This window comes from Bos indicus, chromosome 2, assembly GCF_029378745.1.
Source record: "Bos indicus isolate NIAB-ARS_2022 breed Sahiwal x Tharparkar chromosome 2, NIAB-ARS_B.indTharparkar_mat_pri_1.0, whole genome shotgun sequence".
Classification (NCBI taxonomy): domain Eukaryota; kingdom Metazoa; phylum Chordata; class Mammalia; order Artiodactyla; family Bovidae; genus Bos; species Bos indicus.
Window position 1 is genome coordinate 87,852,111 of NC_091761.1, and position 26,877 is coordinate 87,878,987.

General features: G+C 37.8%; 1 protein-coding gene across 2 annotated transcripts in view; it reads right to left on the reverse strand.

Annotated features, from left to right (window-relative positions):
• SATB2 (SATB homeobox 2) overlaps window positions 1-26,877 on the reverse strand; it is a 201,401-nt gene that overhangs the window by 82,366 nt on the left and 92,158 nt on the right. For both annotated transcript variants that reach the window (XM_019974518.2, XM_070769811.1), the window contains one exon: window positions 19,484-19,586. In XM_019974518.2, the coding sequence (XP_019830077.2) occupies window positions 19,484-19,586 (103 nt within the window). The remainder of the gene's footprint in view (window positions 1-19,483; window positions 19,587-26,877) is intronic.

The window sequence follows — 26,877 nt, forward strand, 5'->3', positions numbered from 1 at the left end:
GAAAGTCTTCCAGTCCAAACAGAGTAGTCACTACCTTGACTCAGCCAGTTGTCTTTCTCATATTGTCATTTCTTTAGATGTTGTTTCCAAAAATAATATTTTTTTTAAATCTGGATTTTTGCAGGATAGCTCCTAAATTTAGAAACTGGCAAATAACTCTATTTTCAAAACACAAGAAAAGCCAAACAAAATACTTCTGAAAACTAGGTTCTGCCCATACACAGGTTACCAGTGTTAAAATTTTACCTATGAGAATAAAGATACCCTCTATGTTGTTAAAGATGTTAAAGCAAACCTTATTCAGGAGCATCACAACAGGTCTAGGGACCACTGCAATGGGATATTACAGTCGGGGAAAGAGACTGGGGCCAACTCCAAAAACAGCATGAGAAAGTGGGAATGTACAGCCAAGGAAGAGTCTGGGGGTCAGAGGTGGAAAATAACCAAAAGGAAACGTCATGAGTAAGAAGGATTCTAGCTAAACTGAACTAACAGGATTCTTTGCTGAAGACAGGCCAGGGTGATCAGACATCACCTAGGGGATGTTAGAGGATGAGGAACCCGATAAGAATGAGATATCGAGGCTGATCAGATATCAAGCAGGTTGTGGTTAAACTGACTTAGCAGGGTTCTCATAAAACTGGATTTTACAAGGAAGTGCACAGATGGGCCTAGGAAAAGGTTCAAGAGCTTGTCTTAAGTTTGGTCAAGGAATGAGGCTTCATCAACATTTCCCGGGCCTTGACAGCTCTATCAATAAAAGTCAAATTCTTTACTTCAAATAATAAAGAAAAAAAATCATCATCCCAACTTTAAAAATGGCTGAAAATCAAATGATCACCAACAGGCTTTATTTTTACTGAACAAGGCTGGTCATGGTTTCAGGAGTAGTTTGCATAGATTTTGTCAAATCTGAAAAACATTTTCTTCTGCTGCCACTCTTATACAAATAATATCAGAATAATATTTTAGCCTCTTATGTCACAGAAATAAGAATACAAATACTTGAAAAAAAAAAGTCAGAGGAGCATCACATTGTACCAGACTCAACCTGAAAAGTAAGCTTGAACATTCATTACTTCTTTTCTCTCTTCTTTCTGACCTTCCTCCCATCCTTCCTTTCATTCCTCTCTTCCTCCTTCCCTCTCTTCTTCCCCTGTTCTTTTTAAATTACTTGAAAATAATCATAGTGACTAAAATGTAGACATAACAGCAGTGCCTGATTTTGTATTTTGCTTTTTCACTCTGATGGAAAATATCATGTTAAGCCTGTCTTAAATTAAACCAAGACCAAAGGTAAGCCTTGGTCCTAACGGTTCATCTTTTCTCTACAATACTTAGCGATGGATCAGAAATCCTAAAAAACATAAAGAATAAAATGAAGTGCTGCCTCTCATAACAAAAGCAATGCTCCCATTCATAACAGAACACATCCTCAATAAAGCCAAAATGCTTACTTATTAAAGAGACATTAAAAATACAACTGCTTCCAGAGTTTTACATCAGAGCTGCAATTTAATTCACAGTGAATTTGATTCTCAGTTCAGTTCAGTGGCTTAGTCGTGTCCGACTCTTTGCGACCCCATGAATTGCAGCACGCCAGGCCTCCCTGTCCATCACCAACTCCCAGAATTCACTCAAAGTCAACGTCCATCGAGTCAGTGATGCCATCCAGCCATTTCATCCTCTGTCGTCCCCTTCTCTTCCTGCCCCCAAGTCCTCCCAGCATCAGAGTCTTTTCCAATGAGTCAACTCTTCGCATGAGGTAGCCAAAGTACTGGAGTCTCAGCGTTAGCATCATTCCTTCCAAAGAAATTCTTTAGAATAGACTGGTTGGATCTCCTTGCAGTCCAAGGGGCTCTCAAGAGTCTTCTCCAACACCACAGTTCAAAAGCATCAATTCTTCGGCGCTCAGCTTTCTTCACAGTCCAACTCTCACATCCATACATGACCACTGGAAAAACCATAGCCTTGACTAGACAGACCTTTGTTGGCAAAGTAACGTCTCTGCTTTTGAATATACTATCTAGGTTGGTCATAACTTTCCTTCCAAGGAGTAAGCGTCTTTTAATTTCATGGCTGCAATCACCATCTGCAGTCATTTTGGAGCCCAAAAAAATAAAGTCTGACACTGTTTCCACTGTTTCCCCATCTATTTGCCATGAAATGATGGGACCAGATGCCATGATCTTCGTTTTCTGAATGTTGAGCTTTAAGCCAACTTTTTCACTCTGCTCTTTCACTTTCATTAAGAGGCTTTTTAGTTCCTCTTCACTTTCTGCCATTGATTCTACTGTTGCCAAAGTCCCTAAAGGTTATTTGTGGAATGAGAAGTGCCTGGGAAGGAATGATGTTCCCAGCTTAAAGTACAAGTCCCCAGCATGTGGCAAGTGGGGCTGAAACACTGCCGTGTTTAGTAGCAGAGCAGCTTTCTGTAGCTATTTTAACCTCTGGAGAAGGGTCCCAGTCCTCGGGCCTTGCAGCTGGGTAGTTCAGATCTGGAGTCTGCTCAAGTTTCTGAGAAACTCACAGTTCCTGGAGGATCTTGCTAATTCCTTTGAAGTTCCTGGGACTCAGTGAAAATAACAAAGACTGGGAACTACTATCTAACCATCCTCTGAGCTTCTGGGGTTGTATACAACTCCAAATAGATGTCCTAACCAAGAGCACCCTATGAACATTAGCTATTCAATGCCCAAGACTGCTGGCTATGATAGGTTATTCACAGTCAAGAAAGTTGTACTCCACCCCAGGGATTTATTTGCATTACAATGAAAAGGTATTTGGTTCAAAAAAAAATCTCATTTTATTTCATGCAATTTCACAGTACATCCAGGAAATCAAGTGTTTAAGAATCACAAATCCCTGACATACACATATATATTTTAGAAGGTTGCAGAAACATTTTCAATGCTCAAAAAATATATGTCTATATGTAAATCTTGTCATATTCCTATCTGGCACTTAGTTTTTTATTATAATGTCTTTATTGCAGCCTGGGGTAAATATGTTTTCAGCTATTGGGAAAGATGTATGGCATAAAAGTTAACAGCAGAGATTTCTTAGCCAGACTGCCAGGGCTTAAATCTCAGCTTGCGCATTTGGTAGATATGCGACTATGGATAGGTTACTTAACTTCCTTGTGCCTTAGGACATTCAATGTGGGTTAAAAAGTATGCCTACCTTGAAGGATTATTGTGCAGATTAAATGAATTAATATATGTCAACACTTAGAACAGTATCTGGCACTATGGAGTGTTTGTCATTACTGTTAATATCCACCTTGTTTGTGTGTCTGTCTGTGTGTGTACTGACATATGTACACACATGGATGTACATTGCACATTTCAGGTCTGTGTCAAAGACATTAAAAATACGGTCCTATGAAACATCAAAATTTATATTTCGTGGAAACTGTTAGAAATACAAATTCAGAATCTCTTCGAGTTTTTATGTATACCAAATTTCCAATTCTTATGTAAAGTTTGAGAATCAATGCCTATATCATTTTTGCTTTTACTTACTGTCTTTCAAGGGTATACAAGATATAGCTGCCAGGTGATTTTCATGTAATCTGAAATTTGAGAATCCTGTTCTGTATTGTCCGGGCTTTATGTTATTGTCTTTGGATGCAAGACATTTATAACTGTCATATTTCTTTTTTTTTTTCTCTAAACCCTAATGACATTAAGGATTCAATCTTACTGAACTGTCACTATATTATTAAAGCTGGTTAAGTGGTAAGTATTAATCGTGTCTGACTCTTTGTGACCCTGTGGACTATAGCCCGCCAGGCTCCTCTGTCCATGGAATTCTCCAGACAAGAATACTGAAGTGGGTAACCATTCCCTTCTCCAGAGGATCTTCTCGATCCAGGGATCAAACCCAGGTCTCCTGCATTATAGGCAGATTCTTTACAGTCTGAACCACCAGAAAAGCCCTCACTGTATTATAAATGTATCAAAACATTTTGAATTTTCTTCTCTATGATGTATCTTTAGTTTTTGTTGATGATCATATTATACTGAAAAAGCATTGATTGGACCTGATATTAGAAAACTGCACTCAAATCTACATTCTAATTCTTACTAGCTCTGAGACCTCCTTTTGAGCAAGTTGGAGATTTCTCTGGATCTTAGTTTTACTGTAGGGAAAATATCATTATCTTAGAATTGTAAGGGTAAATTTTAGATGATCAGTATCTACATGAAAGGTCTTTGTTTAAATGTTACTGTACATTTCAAGAAATGTCTATATAATTATGATTAACAGATTAGCTTTGCCATTTCAAAATTAGGACATTCTGACCATTCTGACCTGATTAGGACATTCTAACCAGTGTCTGCTGTTTCCCAAGGGTCATCTGAGGAATTGCAACTTTTCCTTTGGTTTAAGTAACAATGGCATGTTATATCATATTGCTTTTTAAAACAAATCACTATAGCTTAAAAGAATTCATTGTCAATTTAGAATCATATGCTTCAAAGCACATGAAGGAATGTGTTAGATTTAGCTTCTCCAAATGAGGCTTAATAGTTCATATCTTGACTTTCAAATTAGGAGACAGCAGAATAGATGGGAAATAAAATGACAACCTCCCAACTTTGGAAATTAAATTTATAGGAATACTATATAAATACAGCTTTAAGTTTCAAAAATTACTATAAATAAAAAATGGAAAGAAAATTTAAGGAATAAAACATGCTTTAACTATATACAAGTTACATTCACATTAAACATAAAAAAGAAGAAAAGGGTCCTACAGTATTTTTTTCTAATTGAAGAATGAAAGTGATAGTCACTCAGTCATGTCTGAGTCTTTATGACCCCATGGACTATATAGCCCACCAGGCTTCTCTGTCCATGGGATTTTCCAGACAAGAACACTGGAATGGGATGCCATTTCCTTCTTCAGGGGATCTTCCCAACCCAGTGATCGAACCCGGCTCTCCAGCATTGCAGGCACACTCTTTACCATCTGAGCCACCAGGGAAGCCCCAACTGAAGAACAGTTGATTTACAATATTGTATTGTTTTCAAGCATACAACAAATTGATTCACTTATACATACATGTGTATATATCTATATTATTTTTCCAATTATTTTCCATTATAGTTAATTACATGATATTGAATATAGTTCCCTGTACTATATAGTAAATCTTTGTTGTTTTACACACAGAGAGAACTAAAAGAAACATAGGGGCTTCCTGGATGACTCAGCAGTAAAGAATTCGCCTGGAATGCAGGAGATCAGGAGATGTGGGTTTGATCCCTGGGTAGGAAGATCCCCTGGAGGAGGAAATGGCAACCCACTCAGTATTCTTGCCTGGAAAATCCCATGGATGGAGAACCCTGGCAGGCTACAATCCAAAGGGTGGCAAAGAACTTGGCATGACACGACCGAGCAAGAGCATGCATGCAAAAGAAACACACAAACACACAAAATAGCTTTTTTTTCTTCAGCCTATTGCTTCTCTGTTAGATTCATTGTTTTTATTACTTCTATCTGCTATAGATGCTATAAAAAAGTAAATCCAGAAAAATTTCAGTACTCAAAATATACTCAAGTGACTTTATGCCCCAAAGTATACTTTCTGAAGAGGATTTATGAGCAAAGGGTGAAGCCATATACATAGAGTTAGCATACATATTAGCATTGGCATACATATCTGCTAATCAAATCAAGATGGCACAGGATAGGTGCAAAGAAGAGCAAACTGGGATTTTTAAAGCCTAAATTCTAACTAGCTGGGGGATTTGGGGATGACCTGCAAAATGAGAAAGATTACCTGTAAACTGGTTTTAAAGCAACCTTCCAGGTTACTCATCTAATAAAGAGTATTGTTGCTAGGATTTTCAAAGCAATTCCCTGGCAATATCTGCTGTTTTTTGACTCCTTGGCAAAAATTAAGACTTAACTCATGATATCTCTCTTTGGGAAACTCCCCAGTGCAACAATAGTAGTTTAGTAGTTTATACACTGGTAGTGACAGCAGTTGTAGTATTGCTCTTGCAAGTTTATCTGTCAACACTGCTTAAAAGACTGATAATTTTTTCCAGAAACATGAACCAAGTGTTTCAATGCAAACCTTAACAAAATTGCCTTTGAGAAAGAAGCCCTAGGGTTTTGTCCATAGTTATAATGAGTAGAAAGCAATGAATTGGGTAAAAGGCTTTGCAATGAGAAATTTCTGGAATTTCTGGCCTATGGATTTTTTCCTTAAACCATTAAGATGCTTATGCAAATGTAAACAGATTAGCAAGAATGAGTGCTAATGGATTCCATAATAAGCTAACACTCTAAGTATTCACCAGAACAAATCCTGGAAACCCTGGATAGAAGAGTACAGCCAAATAAAAATTTGGGTGGGAGGAGTGAAGAATAATTCATTTCTCTGTGACTCCTTCAGCCTCAGAAAGTACTCTAGAAGCAATTCTACAAGGTAAGACAAAGGCTGACCATGTGACACTCTTTGTAGAAACGTTGCCAATCAAATCAATAGTTTGGAATGGGTACTCACATCTTGAGCATAGGGAAAAGATATTCTTGAGCATACCACTGCTATGGATTTCCAAACCTCCACCCCAAGATCCTTGCTCCCTCAACCCTAACCCCCAAACCTTGTATCCTAATTTTAAGGATAATGATCCTGTCTAATACCAGAGAAGTTAGATAACTTGTTCAAGGTCAAATAGTAGTCCAAATGTAGACAAATATTTAGCAAAAATTAAAATGATTAGAGCTACTGGCTTTGGTCTTATAAGCATAATAAACAAATCACAGGGCCAGTAAAAACTAATGTTTGTTTGTTAGTTTTTTCTCTTTTTCTGCATAACTCAAAGTGAAGTTCTCAGGGACTAAATGCTTCACAAGTACTTTTATTGTATTTCGTTTAGAGAAAAATATTTTTATTCTTAGTGTACTGCAGATAACTTCAAGCCTTCTATCATTTATATAGTAGTTGAGGTACTGAGCTAACCCTTAACACATCACTGTCATTTAATTCTCACATAAAAATTATATCACATAGATATCATTATGCCACTTTATTGAAGAAGTTGAAGATCAGTGGGAAAAAAAAGAAAACATAAATTTATTAAATAAAGCAAGTAATAGAACTCAAACTTATGTCTTTAGGACCTTAAAGCCTCTGTCCCACTGCTTATGTTAAACTTCCCAAGTTGGGGTATGTGGCTGCTATTCATTTTAGGGTTTGAGTCAGGACTTACCAACTTTCCAACAGACAAGTCCTGCTTTCTGTTTGTACATGTGTGTGCAGGTGTGCATGCGGTCCATACATGCAGAGGTGACATGATGAGTGGATGAGTTATCTGAATGGTAGGGGCTCTCCCTGCAGGCTAAACTCTGTGCCCTGTAAACCTTCCTGATGCGACAGACTGCAGAAGCCAGTCGGTTCTGAACGGTGAGGAAATTACTGATTTTTCCCAACTGCATGAGCTAATCACTAAAATAGGATTATTCACATTTGCTTTTTAATTGTTTTAATTCATAGGATAGAATTTATTAACTACTTTGTACTTATTTATTAGTCAGCTACTATGTATCAGGTCCTTGTGAGTCCCTTGGACAGCAAGGAGATCAAACCAGTCAATCCTAAAGGTAATCAACCCTGAATATTCATTGAAGGGACTCATGCTGAAGCTGAAGCTTCAATACTTTGGCCACCTGATATGAACAGCCAACTCACTGGAAAAGACCCTGATGCTGGAAAAGACTGAAGACAAAAGGAGAAGAGGGTAGCAGAGGATAAGATGGTTGGATAGCATCACCAATTCAATGGACATGAACTTGGGGGAACTCCAGGAGCTGGTGAGGGACAGGGAGGTCTGGCATGTCACAAAGAGTCAGACGTGACTTAGCGACAAACAACAACACATACCAGTTATAATGACAGCCCCTACAGATATAGTACTGAATAATACTAGCTTGAAAGAGCTCTATCTATAGATTTGCTTCAGACAGTTTAACAGCTTGGTACACAGAGATGGACCTGTAGCAACTGCCTATGATATAAGATGCATTTCTATTTGATGATAAAACATAGCTCCTTTAATCCCTATTTTGTTGTTATTAGCAATTCATTCTAGTCATCTGCAATATAAATTTGCACTCACTATATTTATTTTCATGAATCCTCCCATTCTTTTACTTTTGTTGCTGCCAAAAAGCTTTATCCCCAGATGAGTGCCATCAGTATGGATTCCCTCCTGACTGATGACACATGAATCACACAACTGAGAGCTTTTGCAAGAACTCTTTTTAAGCTCTGTAAATATGAAGTAGTCATTTGAAACAAAAAATAAAATGGGGTATGCACACTCATATAACATGGTAATAACTTGAGAACCTCAGGAAATCACAACAAATTCACATGAATGAACTACTATATGAAATTGGTGACATACAATTTTAACCTATGTAAATGGAAATTACATCTGATTCAACCTGATATTTATTTAGACTCCTCTCTCTGAACTGGACTACACATCAACAGGAAAAGCCCTACTGTCCACCCAAAGTCTTTCACTGAGTTAATTTTTTTTTAATGTAAACATAACACTAATTTTCTGGACAAACCAGAACAGCATCATGTCTGCCAATACTGAACATGGCCAATCACTGAAAATACTTCTGATTTATTCTGTCTTAGTCAATAACTGTAGGTCCAAAGTCAATTTGTTATATAAAAACTGCTTTTTTGTTAACACAAAAATAGACACAATTTCAAGAGCTAAAGCCAATATTTCATATATACCAGATATAAATCCCACACCACTGGAAATTAAAAACAAAACTATAACCAGAAGAGTTCACTAAATATAATTAAAGAAAATATTAGGAGTTTGAAAGGGCTGAAGGGCAAAAAAAAAAAAAAAAAAAAAGCTAAGTCTTTTAGGACTATGAAACCTAAAGATTTTTTTTTTCCCTCTAAATTTGTTAAAGAGAATCTGTCTCTGGATTGAGAATTCGCTTGCAAAGTCTCTGCCTAGAGCAAGATATTCAGAGCCAACTTGTTAACTCCTAATAAAACAAGGCTTGGAAGGAAAATGCTTCCAGCCCATAAGCAAAGTGTACCAGCCAGCATTGTGATAATACCCCAAATGATTGGTTTTCTTAGGTATATTTTCCCCTTATTATCAACTTCCTCTTTCCATCATACTAAGATCCACAAAAAATATATATCTCCCATAAAGCAACTTGAATCTGAACACCTTTGTGTTTTGACAATAGAAGGTCATACAGGACCCATTATGCTCCATGGAAAAAATGAGCACTGCCCCCCTTTACTGCATCAGAACACTACTGTCCCTTTTGGTGTCAAATGATGCTTTATCATAGTTGGATAACGCTGGTCATTTCAAATATTCCTACAGCTTTCTGAATAGGTTAAAGTTACCTATATCTAATGATATCTTGATTTTCACTCTTTGTTTTAATCTGCAACCATAATTTCAGGGGTAAATTGACATATGATTAAAAAAATCACATTTTAGAAACTCAACAGTATTGTTCAGGAGTATTCTATGTGGATTAATTCTTTTCTTTAACCTATTAAGGAAATGTTAATCAAAGAAACTATCAACCCATAATTCATTCTTTTCCATTGGCCATTCTCTTTGACTTCATAGGACTTAAATGTTTGGGGCTGTTATTTTTAGTAAACTACTCAATAAACTAGCTGGAAATACCTCCAAGGGATGTTTTTCTTAGGCTATATAAATGGTCTCTAATTTTTATTTAATAAAGGTGTTACTGTCTCTTTCAGTGGAATTAATTAACAGTTGTTAAATCTTTAGCTCAAAAAGTAATTAACAGAAAAAGAGAATGAGTTAACTGATAACTAATTTGCTAAGGATATTTGTAATATGAATTAAACAAGCAAAAAATTTCTTTTTTCTCTCAATTGAGACATCCAATAGCAAATAAGGTTAGTCACAATATAACATGTGCAAAAATAAAACTGTTCTAAGTGTGTATGTTCAAATAAATTCATCTATATTAAATTAAATTCTATTAATATTTACTAAGTATCTACAATATTCAAAGTCCTATGTTCACAGAGCTTGGAGAAGGTAACAAAATGGATAAATCCTACAGATGTTCTTTCACGGAATTTTTGGTCTAATAGGGAGACTATTCAAGAATCGAACTTACTACTAACATGGAACTTAGAAGGTGACAGCTTGAAAGGACAAATGTTAGAACTCATAGCCTGACTTGTATTCCAGATGATTCTAGATTAATGTCCATTCCTATGGGAGTTCACAAGTTCAAGGTCAGATAATCTCAAATTCTTGCACAGGGTAAGAACCAGTCAAACAGTGAGTCCAACAACTATCTACCATAGACAGTGGTGGTCCTAGCACTCTGTATGTAAGAGCTTCGTTCGAGCACCTTGCAAACCTAAGTGCTTTTCCGTTTTAACTCTGTAAATCATCTGAGGAAACACAAATAATACTTTTCATTTACTCAATCAAGAGACCAAGAGAATTCTGACTTCAACCTACTGGTTCCCCCAAAATAAGAGGATGTCACCACACTCATAACAGATTTTAAATCTGGATATTTGCTAGTCGGCATACAATAGCTCTCATTTCACAACTCTGTGGTATCTTCATCAGGCACCATCGGATCTATCTTTGTTTTAGCTTTTGTTTCTTGGCAAGACAAATGGAAATCTGAAACTATGAAAAATCTAAAGTTTGTGAAAGGAAAAGCTAACAACTAAAGAGACCAGAACCACAACCTTTAACCACATCATCCCAATTCAACTCCTTGTTTCTCTCTGTTTCCCAAACAAATATGGTCCAGAGCCCATTTCAGAGTTCCCCACCCAGCCATTCTCTCCCTCATTGCTAGATAATCAGGATATAATGGCCTCCTCTGGCTCCATCCTCTTTCTCCTTAGTATCAGGCTGGGGGTGGAAGTGTGTGTTGCCCTCAGGCCTGATGCTGCAGTTAGCTGCTCTTACATCCTTTCATCACTCAGTCACTATCTACGCCCTCACTTCCTTATAACCTTCCATCTCTGATGTATATAACTTCTCTTTGTATTCATGACAAGGAAACAGCTCCCTCCAATGTCATTATGGTCCCTTTTTTGCCAAAGCTAAGAGCTTCCAGGGGCTTCCTAGGTAGCTCAATGGTAAAGGATCTACCTGCCAATGCAGGAGATGCAAGAGACATAAGTTCGATCCCTGTATTGAAAAGATGTCCTGGAGAAGAAAATGGCAACCCACTCCAGTACTCTTGCCTGAAGAATTCCATGGACAGAGGAGGCTGGAGGGCTACAGTCCATGGGGGTCACAAAAGAGTTGGACACGACTAAGTGACTAAACAACAACAAGGGCTTCCAATCTCTTCTCCTTCTCTTGCCCCTGTCCCCCTCGATAACATTTCTCCACTGGTAACCCACCTTCCCTTGACTTCCATGAAACCTCACTTTCTCTCTAATCATGTCTTCTAACCCCTGGCCCTTTTATGCCTCAAAGCTTCCAATCCCTGCTTGTTCTAACTTTCTCCTTCAGAGAATCCTCCTTTGGTATCACTGTAACTATTATATCCAAAAAATTGGCCACAGAATCTATTCTCTAGTCCTGTCTTTTGGTAAGCTTGCTCCACACCTTGAACAGCCCAGTGGATATTTCTCACTAGTTCACCAACTCTCTGAAGCACCAGCAACTTCCTCTCAGTTTATATCAATACGTTTCTGTTAAAACCATCCAAGAGTCACTTAAGTTCACAACCTTGGACTCTACTTTGATTTTCCTTTCTCTTCCCACTCACATACTGCATCAGTCACCTCTCTTTTTCCCATTCCTGCCATCAAAGCCAAAGCCCTGCCTCCCTCACCATCTTCACTTCCATGTATTATTGAAGTAGATTCTCGCTTACCTGTATTCTCCAGAGTGTGCACACCACCCCTCTTCCTCTCATTTGCCTCCTGTCCTGCCATACACACTCACATCCATACAATGGTTTCAGATGGCTTCTAGAAGTTTTTTTTAACTGTCATTATCATTATTTCACTTCATTGCTGAAAAACTTTCAGTGATTCTCAGAATGTCTCAACTGGGCTTTCAGAGTGCCCTAAGATGTGTTCACTAGCTTTCCAACTTTATTTTGCATTACTATAACACAAAAGCTTCTCACAGCCAAGTCCCAAACATTTTTGCTCTTTCACCAATGTTTGGTCCCACCGTCAGTCCCACATCCAGCCATGTTCTATCTTTTCCTTTTCACCAGTCAAAATCTTAGCCATTCTGGGCATGTTATATTCACAGTATCATGATAGACATACTGGACAACCACCCAATATTTCCTATTACATTATGCTCTTCTGTACCTCTGCACCTATACTGATGAACTTGCAGCTTCCTGAAAGGTTCTTCCTTCTCCTTGTCCTCTCAGAGAAAAGCTCTGTTTGTCCTAAGGTTTAACTCATGCGCTACTTCTTTTTTAATTATCCCTCACTCCCAACCAAACCTGACACCCAGCAGGTATAATTTATAGACCTTCTTCTGTGTTACCACTGCACTAGTTTATATCACTGCTATATATTTGCCAGATACACTTATAGGCTCTCCTCCCTGCTAGGATGAGGCAACACAACTAGAGGTAGAAACCATATCTTACGTGTTTCTGAATGTCTCTCTGCTTCTAGCACTGAATATGGGCTATAGTAGAGACATTCACTAAACATTTAATCAAAATTAATCATCTCATTGTGACTGTAACTTTCTTGCAAAGGAGGACTATATAATGATCGCTACTTAAAATCCTGCGAGGTAATTGATGTCTTTCTGAATCATAATAAAAGATGTTATATTATTAACTATTTCATAGAGAACACAGGCTTTTAAAAACCAGAAACCATGTCTTATAATTCTTTCAAACTTTCCTGGTAGCTCAGAGGTTAAAGCGTCTGCCCGCAATGCGGGAGACCTGGGTTCGATCCCTGAGTTGGGAAGATCCCCTGGAGAAGGAAATGGCAACCCACTCCAGTACTCTTGCCTAGAAAATCCCATGGCGGGAGGAGCCTGGTAGGCTACAGTCCACGGGGTTGTAAAGAGTCAGACACGACTGAGCGACTTCACTTTCACTTTCATGGATGAAAAAAATGAAGAGATTAGAAAAGTAGGTCCTTTTTCCCTTTCCATTCTTTTTTAACACATGTTTTTAAATGGCTTATGCTGTACTTGTGCTTAGTCACTCAGTCGCGTCCAACTCTTTGCAACCCCATGGACTCCCCTGTCCATAGAATTCTCCAGGCAAAAATACTGGAGTGGGTTGCCATGCACTCCTCCAGGAGATCTTCCCAAACCAGGGATCAAACCCAGGCCTCCCACACTGAAGGAGGATTCTTTACCGTCTGAGCCACCAGTGGTGGCTACTACCCAAATGGCTTATAAGTAGTATAAGTGTGAGAAGATAGCAAGTTTGTTTCATCTACAAACCACATTGTTGACAAATGATTGTTTTCGTTCTTTAAACATTTATGAATAAATACATCCAGGCTAAAGAAACAGTTACCAGTACAGCTAGAATAAGCTTCTTAAAATCCAATTAAGAAATGAGTCCACATCTGAGGTTAGGTTCCATGGCATTTCCCACTCGCCATTCTTCCACTTAGTGATACTACCGATAAGCTCCTAGTCTGAAGGTCAGCAAGGGTAAGGTGATCAATGAATGCACATCAGTGATTACCAGTGTAAATGCACAGGGCTCTTTCAAATGTTGGAAAACTCGTAAGATGGAAAGTGCTTATTTGTGGAAGTGATGTTTCTATGTCAGTGACTCTAGTATTCATATGAAATTCAAGGATTTGATGTTGTTATTATTTTACGCAAGGTACACTATAGGCAGAGGGCAGACAAACCTCCTTGCCAAACACCTTAATTTAGATTCAAAACTGAAAGCAAATTTCTCTCATGACTCAGAAGAATTAGGTAGACGAAAGTTAAGTTACTTTGACCTCATCAGAGCTAAACAACAGCAGAGGGAGAAGTACCGGCAGTTGATTAAAGGCATTGTCCTGACCACCAAGGCTAAGCAAGGACTGCCTTGTGGAACCAGGTCAGAGGACACTCATTTCTCTATTCAACTTCGAGGCGCCACTTTGTAAATGACACAATCATTTTTGGGTACAAGAGGTGCTTTAAATGTGGTAACATTATATCATTTCAGCTATAATGATCATAATTACTTATTTCTTTTAATCACAACCCACTTAACCACTTTAGTACAGAGGACTAGTTCAAGGAGTTTAATTTCCATTCAACATCTAATCTTTGTGTTTACTGAAACCCTTCGCGGGCTTTGTTTACTGTCTGCTTGCTGGCCTGGACGTTTGATCTTGCAAGACTAGATCAGACAGGGTCAGATAAAATACTGATTACTAGAATAAACCAGGCTTGAGGAAGTAACACTGGTTTTTAAAAATCCTCATTTCTCCCAGCTTTTTAATATTTTGCAAAATAAGTTCAAATAAACAAATAAAATTAAGACAACTAGCAATCAGGGGTTCTTGAGCAATGATTGAGAAAAGGAAAGTGATGGGGATAATTTTGCTTTCTGGCCAAAGTATGGGGTTTGCTTAGGTCTGCTCATTCTAGTGGTATTATTTTATGACACAAACAATTTTGTGAGATCCACTAGATTTGTGTAAACTTTCAATGACCCCTTAATTCTTGTGACATATTAAATACTTGAGACTGACCTGACCAAAAATGATAGTTCACTTTGCTTTTGGTGCCAGATGGAAAACATTTTAAATATAAAGTTATTTTCTTTTAACTTATTAGTTTTTAATTAGGGAACATTTAAAATATATCATCCCTTCTTTGTTAACATACTTTCTTATTCTTATAAGCTCCCCTGTGAAAGCAGATTGCCAGAATAACATAATTTCTAATAGTATTGCACAAAATTGTCACTTAGCTTCATAAAAATGATGGGGCAAGTTTATGTCTAAATAGATTTAATACATAAGATGACTTAAGTTAAAAAATTAAGTGTTTTAATAAAACGTGTAGCACTTAAGAAAGAAAAATTCATAGGTAAATCTCATACAACCCCTAGAATTCTTGAGAATAATTAATGGCATGAATGCTTCTAGGTCCCTGTGGATTAATCTTGTGTCTAACACTAAGATTCCTGCATAAACAACTGTTAATATTGCTCTTTTTGTTTTGCTTTGTTTTTCCACAAAGTATACTTTTTTTCCCCTTAAACCTGGGAGTTTATATGAGCTATACATTGTAGAAACTAGGCCAGAAGCAATTATAGTATGAGATGAACAGCAATAAAAAAAAATGCCATCTAAACCAACCAACTATGCCATTCACCCACTTCATTTTCTTCAATATCAAAAACTCCTGGGGAGTAGGTTCATAGTTCTGATCTTTAAAACCATAGTATACAAACTGTCTCCCCATCTATCCTAAATTAACACTAATGTTAACTCAAATACATCTCTGTCAACTATGATTGTCTTTGAAATTAAAGGAAAAAGGTAAACAGAATGTGCTTTGCTATGATCACTGAGGAAAATAAAGTTAACATGCTAAACCAAACCAACTTAGGACGTTTTAAAGAGTAAGTGTAAACGTTTAGCTATAATAACAACAAATTCAAAAAATGCACATTAAAATGTTTACTTCAAAATTTAGACAATTCTATTTGTATATAGTCTTCACATCTGTTTTTAATGATATCAAATTATTGATTATTCATTTTTCTCATATTTATTTAAGCATTAACTATAGAATTTGCAATCTGATCTTTTTTTTTTTTAAATCCTTTCAGTAGACTTTTATTTTTGCCAGGTTTTAGTCATATTTACTTTGATCTTTCAAAGTATATAATTATTTTACTGTTTATTTACTTCTATGAGAAGAGAAAAAAATTTTGACCTACAAGATCTATATGTGGCAATTTGTAACAGAATCACATAGCTTATGTTTAGGAAATCATGGTTTTGATTAAGAAGCAACCATTTAGTTCCCACTGTTTTATTAAAACAGACATTAGAAGATAATAGGAAACATATTTAACAATGTAGAGTGCATTTGGTTTGAGCCATCAGTAAGTTAGCATCAGATTTTCTTCTACACTGAGTATCAGCAATGACACATGGAAGCTGGTAACTATGGGGTGGAAAAAGACAGGGGTAGGGAGACAATAAAAGACAAAGAACACTGATTTCTGGGTTCTGAGGAAGAGGAGGGCATGGCAACCCACTCCAGCATTCTTGCCTGGAGAATCCCCACGGACAGAGGAGCATGGCGGGCTACAGTCCATGGGGTCACGAAAGAGTCAGACGTGGCTGAGCTACTAAGCAAAGGAAGAGTCTCAAGTAGAATTCTGGTTTTGCTACTTTATTTCCAGGCTTGAAATTCCAGGTTTGTTTTTTGTTTTGTTTTGTTTTGTTTTTTCATTTTGAAAATGGATGGACACAAATAGAAATTTCACAAACAAAATCACTGCTTTCTCATGAGTAATGGGTTCTACTAGATAGGAACCCCCACAGTGACATCTATTCATAGCATAAAGCTTCTATCAATGGAAACGTTCCTGCATAGGTCCAACACTTCCTTTTCTCTGAAGGTTGAAGGTTAATAAAATGCACTTCTCTGGAGTGTTTATTTTCTGCACACCATTCTACCTGTCATGAATTCTTTGTTTTTCCTCCCACTCCCTTGGTTGATGAATCAACACCACTTGAACTGTTTTACGGCAGCTTGTGTTTACTTCACACATACCTTAACCTTCCCTTTTCTCCTCCTACTGACACACACACATGCACACACACACTTTTCAACAGCAATGACTAGCGCCATCTCTTTGAATAGTATGTGTACATAGTGTCTGGCCGCCTCTCCAGGTGTGGATCCTTGACCTCCTGAAATCAAGGTCTCAGTCTGCTTTTATGGCACTTAAAGAATTAACTGTGCATTTACTATCTTGAAGGAAAAAAACAGAGCTTGAAGAACTGAATCTCTAAGAAAGAAATGAGAAAAGTAGATGACGTAAGTGTTAATGTGTATGTGAACAGACATACACATATACCACAGACTCACACACACGCACACACACAGATTCTGCAGTGGCAATTCTGAGAATACTACAGTGAAATTTCCAGTCTTTCTGAATTTAGAATTATACTGCAAACTATTAAAAGAGTGCGTACATTCTCTTCCTTTTTCTTATAATAGCAAGTAAATGAGATCTAACAAATGACCTTGAAGCACTATGATTCTTTTGATTTTTTAGCCAAAGAGGATATTGTTCAAACACTTTAACAACCTGATTTTAAAGGAAAAACTTGGAGACAACACTTACAGAAAAGAAACACTTCCGAACTACACAATCATGTCTTAGAATAAGGAGTTATTCATCTTATCCTGTACAAGAGTTAATATTAGTAACATTCTAAAGCAAGTCCCCAAACCAGAAATGAGAAAGTCTAAAGAATTTTAGAATATGTTGAAAAGGAATGGATCTTAATTGAATTTTCAGTGAACTTAATTTCTACTGGGTAGTTCAACCTCTTGACTTTCCTTACAAATTATGTATTTAGCATAAAATGCTCTCATTCCTTTGCAATCAGAAATGTGCCACCAATGAGAATAAAGTTCATTTCTTCAAAAGTTAACCTTGTAAACAAACTCCCAGAAACAGCACAAAACAGGGATTACTTTGATACGGTTTCCCTAGAGAAAACTTGCAGGGTAATAAAAACAAACAAATTCTTCCTTTACTTTTACCTGTCCACCATAAATTGCCATTTAACCCTCTCCACAGGGGCAGTAAACCACTAGCAAGGCTCTGAATACCCAAATAAAGCGCAACAGAGGATGTCACAGTCACGCAAAATATGGACTAGAAGGACCCTCAAACACCAATCTGTTCTGTTCCCCCAAATTCCCCCAATTTCCTCAGGGGCTGGTAGCATTTGAATCGAATAGCCTTTGAATTGGGGTGGGAAGAAGAGAATTTTTCCAACATTGCAAATTTGCAAAGGCCAAATATGATTGATATATTTAAAGGGTTGGATGGCCTAAATAGTAGGCCATTTATTATACTGATAATAAGAGAACTGTATATTCAGTACCAGATACAATTCCATATATAATATATTACTGCTAGTAGAACTACTACTATTAATAAACAACAACTAAAATACTGTAACAATGATTAAGAGATTACTTTGTGCCGGTATTAAGGTATTTAGTCCTTGTAGCTAGTTAGAGACTTAGTTGTATTACTTCCAGTTTTCAGGAAACTGATTCTTCATACAGTTAAATAATTTATTCAAACTCACACAGTTAGCAAACAGAAGACAAAGATCCGAATACAAATTCTCCTGACTACAGAGTCCCTTTGCTTTAACCACAATTTTGGAATTATCTCCAAATAAACACAACATCAAAACTCTACTTCAGATCAAAGATTTCCTGATACCACACATTCATTTCAGTTTGTTAACTGGTACTTAAACTATAAGTGCTAATTTAACCTAGAATGACTGCTTTTAAATTACATTAATAAATTAATGAAAATGATTTATTGATTGAGTTTTTAAAATAGACATGCCTGTCTAAAACATACCACTTCAAAATATTTTTAAAGATTTCAGCCTTCACATGCATCTCTTGTGAAAACTATAAACTTCATACATTATGCTAAGAATTTAGTTTTAATGCCATCTTAGTTTTAAGGGAGCCAGTTTGGATCCCTTAATGAAAATATTAAGAGAACCCTTTCTTGTACCCCAATGCTCACAGCAGCACTATTTACAACAGCCAAGACAAGGAAGCAACCTAAGTGTCCATCAGTGAATGAACAGATAAAGATATGATATTTATATACAACAGAATATTATTACTCAGTCACAAAAAAAGAACGAAATATTGCCATTTGCAGTAACATGGATGGACCTAGAGATCACCATACTGAGTGAAGTCAGAACAGAGAAAAACAAATATTATATGATATCGTTTTTTTTGTTGAATCATAAAAAACAATAATAATACAAATGAACTTATTTACAAAACAGAAACAGACTCACAGACTTAGAAAATAAACTTATGGTTGGCAAAAGGGGAAGGGGAGATAAATTAGGAGCATGGAATCAACAGTCAGACACCACTATATATAAAATAAATAACAAGGATTTACTATATAGTCCAGGGAACTATATTCAATATCCTTTTTCCTAATAACCTAAAATGGAAAAGAATCTGGAAAAAAACTGAATCACTTTGCTGTACACCTGAAACTAACACAATATTGTAAATCAACTATAGTTCAATTTTTAAAAAATCCTACCTTTAGAAAAAATTATATAAATTTTTTACTAAAAAGTTATATCTAAATCAGCAGAAATTTCCAAGAGTCAACAATTCCTTGACCTAAAAAACTGAAAATCAGCTTCAAAAATATAAGCCAATTTACCTTTAATTTTCTTGTACTTTTTATACCATCTCCCAAACTCCTGGCACTTGGTTGCTGACACGTTGGCATAATATGTGCTATTTACAATGGATGAAATCATACTCTGCAAAGGAAAAAAAAAAGTTATTTTTGATATGAGTATTCCTTTTTAGGGACAAGAAAGGGGACATTATAGTCTATACCAATCTCCTTTGTCTTTTAAGTTTGAAGAAGTCATTCTCCTACAAACTAAACTATTAAACACAATTACAGAAATTTACCAGCCCTTTAACTTGTAGATGACAGTGCTTTCTCCAAAAAAGCAACGGGGGGGGGGGGGGGGGGGGGGGGGGGGGGTGTGGGGGGGGGTGGTGGACAACGTCAAAGAGAGGGGACAGGACATGTAGACTGACTGCGAAGCCAAAGAACACTTGTGATTTAGGAACCCCAGCAAAAGGTGAGATCAGATGCTCCTGCATCTGTAATCCAAATAATGCCTTTCAGATATTTCTGTTCAGCTTCCAACTGCAACAAGCTTACACAGCCAAGAATCTGAGAACATCCGTGCTACACACTGCAGAACAACATTTAGGGAAATAAGTTAAATTAATATAATTTATAGAAACGTGTGATTAGCACTTGTGTGAAAATTCACCAAATGAAAAAATTAACAGTGCTATTTTAGAGCAGGGGAACTAAACATAACACTTGTACTGTGTTTCAACCAAAAATGCATCAAAATTTCTGAGTGCTAAAGTACCTGATTCCTTCTTGCTCTTCATACTCCTTTCTCTCCTCAGCTCAACCCCTTAGCTGATTTGTTTGAAATTGCAGTTAAAAGGAAAGAGAAGGGGAACATAACCTGACTCACCACTGAAAAATTAAAAATTAGAACTGCACGTGTATGCTCAGTCGCAAAGTTGTATCTGACTTTTTGTGACCCTATGGACTGTAGCCCGCCAGGCTCCTCTCTCCATGGGATTTCCCAGGCAAGAATACTGGAGTGGGTTGCCATTTCCTTCTCTAGGGAATCTTCCTGACCCAGGGATCAAACCCGTGTCTCCTACATTGTCAGGACACTTCTTTACCACTGAGCCACCAGGGAAAGCCCTATAACTGCACACCTTGAATTAAATTCCATACAGAGATACGTTTTCAGTCAATATGGCATGCTTGGACCAACATTCGTGGCAGATGTTAACTTATACCTGAATGACTGTGATAGTATATGTGTATGTTTTGCACACAGATTTTATTTCTGCAAATTCTGTCTAAAAGCAAATGGACATAAACAAGTCAGGAAATCCAAATAACCCATGTAAGGCTTTATATCCTGCCTTGAAATCTCATCTTTCTTACAAAAGGTTTCCCCAGATATGAAGCAGTTGAAGGAAATCATAGAACTTCTAATGGCATTTTGACGAAGTAGTCAAGATAAAAAGGATAACAATAAATCAAGGCATTGGCAACTTATTTACCAGAAAGTTCAAACACCAGTAGACAGTCCTGCATAGACTCCCATATAAGACAGTTTCCTCTCTGAGCTCACAGGCTCCCTCTTTTTTAATCACTACACAGTACTGATGAGGAGAGTGGGGATTCCTAATTCAATTTACAGAAATCTCTTTGGTTCTTTCTATACAGCAGATGGCTGTCCTGCCTGCAGTCGCTGATTTCTAAATGACAATTCTGTTCTCTATGGGGAGATAGTAAAGAGAACTCTCTTAATCTGAGGCTCTGAACACAGCCCTGGAAACACAGAGCTAGTATCACCTGAGTGTATCACAGAACTTCCGAGCCTTGCATGCTACCTTAGAGGATCAATGGAACCCTAATCTTCCTGAGACAGGGTTTTGCTTTGTGTCTTATTAACAAGGAGTATAGAAGTCTCTTGGCTAGCTGGGCTAGTTCCTTCCCTCTCCGGGCTGAGCTCTCCTCCCTGTCCCAGTCTGTGAGACCCTTGAGGACACTGACTAGGTCTCTTTTTTTTTTTTTGCTCCCTTGTGCCTAACGCAGCTCTGATGTGGGATATCTGAGGCACCAAAATGTAACAGATGAAAAGGGACAAAGATGAAATTTTAAAATGCCAAACTGAAATGTCATAATAATGAAAAATTTAACATGAAAGCAGTCTAATAACAGATGTACCAGCCGCTCTAGTGTATGTGAATAATTACAGATGTACTTGTCATCTTTCTTTGTGGTTTGTATGAATCTTACCCTCTGGAAAGGCATAAGTATACAGCTATGGCAGTAGTCAGAGCTAAACCTTCTATTGCAAAGTGTCCTAGAAAGCTGATTAAAATGGAAAGTGTTTTAAGTCCTGCCTGGAGCTGCCCCTCAACTCTCCCTGGCCCATAACACCAGGAAACCAACCCATATCACTCTGGTCCCAAATAATGCACATTTCTCCCACTCCTTGCCCTCCCTACTTTATTGCTATTTTAGATGCATCTTCATTAACACTGTTGTCTTACTGGCTAGTGTCAATCTATTTGGCTGAGAGGATAAAACCCACGTCCAAAGTCAGGAGCAGCAGCTGTGCTTTGCTGGAGCAGCCATGAAGAGATACCCCATGTCCAAGGTAAGAGAAAGCCCATTAAGACAGTAGGCACTCAGAGAGGGCATCAAAGGGCAGACAGACTGAAACTGCAATCACAGAAAACTATAGTCAATCTGATCACATAGACCAAGCCTTGTCTAACTCAGTGAAACTAAGCCATGCCATCTAGGGCCACCCAAGATGGATAGGTCATGGTGGAGAGGTCTGACAGAATGTGGTCCACTGGAAAAGGGAATGGCAAACCACTTCAACATTCTTACCTTGAGAACCCCATGAACAGTATGAAAAGCCAAAAGATAGGACACTGAAAGATGAACTCCCCAGGTCAGTTAGGTGCCCAATATACTACTTGAGATCAGTGGAGAAATAACTCCAGAAAGAATGAAGGGACGGAGCCAAAGCAAAAACAACACCCAGTTATGGATGAGACTGGTGATAGAAGCAAGGTTCGATGCTGTAAAGAGCAATATTGCACAGAGACCTGGAATGTGAGGTCCATGAATCAAGGCAAATTAGAAGTGGTCAACAGGAGATGGCAAGAGTGAAGATCGACATTCTAGGAATCAATGAACGAAAATGGACCAGAATGGGTGAATTTAACTCAGATGACCATAATATCTACTACTGTGGGCAGGAATCCCTTAGAAGAAATGGAGTAGCCATCATGGTCAACAAAAGAGTCCAAAATGCAGTACTTGGATGCAATCTCAAAAATGACAGAATTATCTCTGTTCGTTTCCAAGGTAAACCATTCAGTATCACGGTAATCCAAGTCTGTGCCCTGACCAGTAAAGCTGAAGAAGCTCAAGTTAAACGGTTCTATGAAGACCTACAAGACCTTTTAGAACTAACACCAAAAAAGATGCCCATGTCATTATAGGGGACTGGAATGCAAAAGTAGGAAGTCAAGAAACACCTGGAGTAACAGGCAAATTTGGCCTTGGACTACAGAATGAAGCAGGGCAAAGGCTAATAGAGTTTTGCCAAGAGAACACACTTGTCATAGCAAACACCCTCTTCCGACAACACAAGAGAAGACTCTACATGTGGACATCACCAGATGGCCAACACTGAAATTATATTGATCATATTCTTTGCAGCCAAAACTGGAGAAGCTCTACACAGTCAGCAAAAACAAGACCAGGAGCTGAATCTGGCTCAGATCATGAACTCCTTATTGCCAAATTCAGACTTAAATTGAAGAAAGTAGGGGAAAACCACTAGACCATTCAGGTATTACCTAAATCAAATCCCTTATGACTATACAGTGAAAGTGAGAAATAGATTTAAGGGACTAGATCCAATAGACAGAGCACCTGAGAAACTATGGATGGGGTTTGTGACATTGTGCAGGAGACAGGGAGCAAACCATCACCAAGAAAAAGAAATGCAAAAAAGCAAAATGGCTATCTGAGGAGGCCTTACAAATAGCTGTGAGAGAAGAGGCACGAAAAGCAAAGGAAAAAAGGAAAGATATACCCATTTGAATGCACAGTTCCAAAGAACAGTAAGGAGAGATAAGAACGTCATCCTCAGCAATCAGTGCAAAGAATTAAGGAAAATAATAGAATGGGAAAGACTAGAGATCTCTTCAAGAAAATTAGAGATACCAAGGGAACATTTCATGCAAGGATGGGATCGATAACAGACAGAAATGGTATGGACCTAACAGAAGCAGAAGATATTCAGAAGAGGTGGCAAGAGTACACAGAAGAACTGTACAAGAAAGATCTTCATGACTCAGATAATCACGATGGTGTGATTACTCACCTAGAGCCAGACATTCTGGAATGTGAAGTCAAGTGGGCCTTAGGAAGCATCACTACGAACAAAGTTAGTGGAGGTGATGGAATTCCAGTTGAGCTATTTCAAATCCTAAAAGATGATGCTGTGAAAGTGCTGCACTCAATATGCCAGCAAATTTGGAAAACTCAGCAGTGGCCACAGGACTGGGAAAGGTCAGTTATCATTCCAATCCCAAAGAAAGGCACTGCCAACGAATGCTCAAACTACCGCACAATTGCACTCTTGTCACACACTAGTAATGCTCAAAATTCTCCAAGCCAGGCTTCAGCAGTACATGAACTGTGAACTTCCAGATGTTCAAGCTGGCTTTAGAAAAGGCAGAGGAACCAGAGATCAAATTGCCAACACCCATTGTATCATCGAAAAAGCAAGAGAGTTCCAGAAAAACATCTATTTCTGCTTTATTGACTATGCCAAAGCCTTTGACTGTGTGGATCACAAGAAACTGTGGAAAATTCTGGAAGAGATGGGAATACCAGACCACCTGACCTGCCTCTTGAGAAATCCGTACGCAGGTCAGGAAGCAACAGTTAGAACTGGACATGGAACAACAAACTGGTTCCAAATAGGAGAAGGAGTACGTCAAGGCTGTATATTGTCACCCTGTTTATTTAACTTATATGCAGAGTACATCATGAGAAACGCTGGGCTGGATGAAGCAAAAGCTGGAATCAAGATTGCCAGGAGAAATATAAATAACCTCAGATATGCAGATGACACCACCCTTATGGCAGAAAGTGAAGAGGAACTAAAGAGCCTCTTGATGAAAGTGAAAGAGGATAGTGAAAAAGCTGGCTTAAAGCTCAACATTCAGAAAACTAAGATCATGGCATCCGGTTCTATCACTTCATGGGAAATAGATGGAGAAACAGTGGAAACAGTGTCAGACTTTATTTTTTTAGGCTCCAAAATCACTGCAGATGGTGACTGCAACCATGAAATTAATAGATACTTACTCCTTGGAAGTAAAGTTATGACCAACCTAGACAGCATATTAAAAAGCACTTTGCCAACAAAAGTCCATCTAGTCAAGGCTATGGTTTTTCCAGTAGTCATGTATGGATGTGAGAGTTGGACTATAAGGAAAGTTGAGCGCTGAAGAATTGATGCTTTTGAACTGTGGTGTTGGAGAAGACTCTTGAGAGTCCCTTGGACTGCAAGGAGATCCAACCAGTCCATCCTAAAGGAGATCAGTCCTGGGTGTTCACTGGAAGGACTGATGTTGAAGATGAAACTCTAATACTTTGGCCACCTGATGTGAAGAACTGACTAATTGGAAAAGACCCTGATGCTGAGAAAAACTGAAGGTGGGAGGAGAAGGGGACAACAGAAGATGAGATGGTTGGATGGCATCAATGACTCAATGGATATGAGTTTGGGTGAACTTCGGGAGTTGGTAATGGACAGAGAGGCCTGGTGTGCTGCAGTCCATGGGGTCACAAAGAGTTGGACACAACTAAGCTACTGAACTGAACTGATGTGGCAAGAAAATAAATATCAGGGCTTCTATTGGCTTCATCAAAGATGGTCTTATACTAGAGTTGGGCTCACACATATTTAAAAAATAGGAGTTGGCAAATGTGGTATATAACACAGTGGAATACTACTCAGTCATAAAAAAGAATTAAATCCTCTCATTTGCAAAAACATGAATGGACCTTGCAGGTATTATGTTAAGTGAAATACATCAGAGAAACACAAATGCTGTATGATTTCACTCATATGGAATCTAAAAATTAAAAAAAAAAAAAAAATTAAAACAAACTCAGAGATACAGATATCAGATTAGTGGTTACCAGAGAGGAAGAGAGTTGCAGGGTGGCTGAAACTGGGGAAGGAGCTCAACTGTATGGTAATGCTTGGTAATTAGGCCTGTGGCAGTGATCACTTTGTAGAGTACACAGATGTCAAACAGTAAATTCTTCTCATCTGAAACTTATATACTAAAACAATAATAATAATTAAAAGATAATAGGAAAAAAAAAAAGGAGTTGGCTACCCTGAGATTCAGTCAGGCTTGTTCTCTTCCCTGTATCATTATGAGTTTCCAGCTCTACAAAGCACAGAAAAAAACAATAGGTTTAAGCTAGGAACTGAGTAAAGGAACTGGGTAGTAAATAAAAAGTTTCCTATGTAATGATAAACTTTAGTCACCAGAAAGGTCTCTTCAAATTTGTGGCACCTTTTATTCATATAAATTCTCTGCAGTTCTTTACATTTAGTTGACCCTCAAAGTAGCTCTACTGATACAAATCTTTGTAATTCAACCCAAGAGAGCTTTAAAAATAGAAGAGGTATTTCTTGGGGATATTGTAAATGAAAGATCATGTTATGTACTACTAGTCCAGTTTCAACTATAAACATTCTATAACCCTAAATTAGACTACTATATTCTCACTGCCTTTGTCTGAATCACTAGACTTCACTGGAATACTCTAAACACATACTACAAGGTCATCTTAATGTTTTTTGGTGTCAATTTATATTTAAAACATCAAAACAATTTATTATAAACAAAATTGAAAGGGGATAATGTAGAGCAAGCACATGATGACTTTTACTTTACAAGGAAGGGTGTTCTCCAGCAGCCCTGGGGCACAGACAATTTTTATTTTCCACATTTCATCATATAGTCATCCCCCGGTATCTATGGGTTCTGCATCCAAGCATCCAAACTATAGATTGAAAATATTGGGGAACAAATTCCAGAATGTTCCAAAAAGCAAAACTTGAATTTCCTGTGCATACTGCAGCACATGCAGTGTGCAACTATGAACATAGCATTTAATCTAGAGATGACTTAAAGTATATAGGAGCATGTACACTGGGTATATGCAAATACTACATTATTTTATACATGTTATTTAAAGATCTGAGAACCTGGGTATCTGCAAGGGGGTCCTAGGATACCAAGGGACGACACTACTTTAATATCACTGAAATTGGGATGCATCTTACAATCAACAGCATCTTGGACCTGATGAGATACAGTTGCTGCAAAATGGGATGAGTAATGATTAAAATCTCTCCCACCTACCACCCTGCC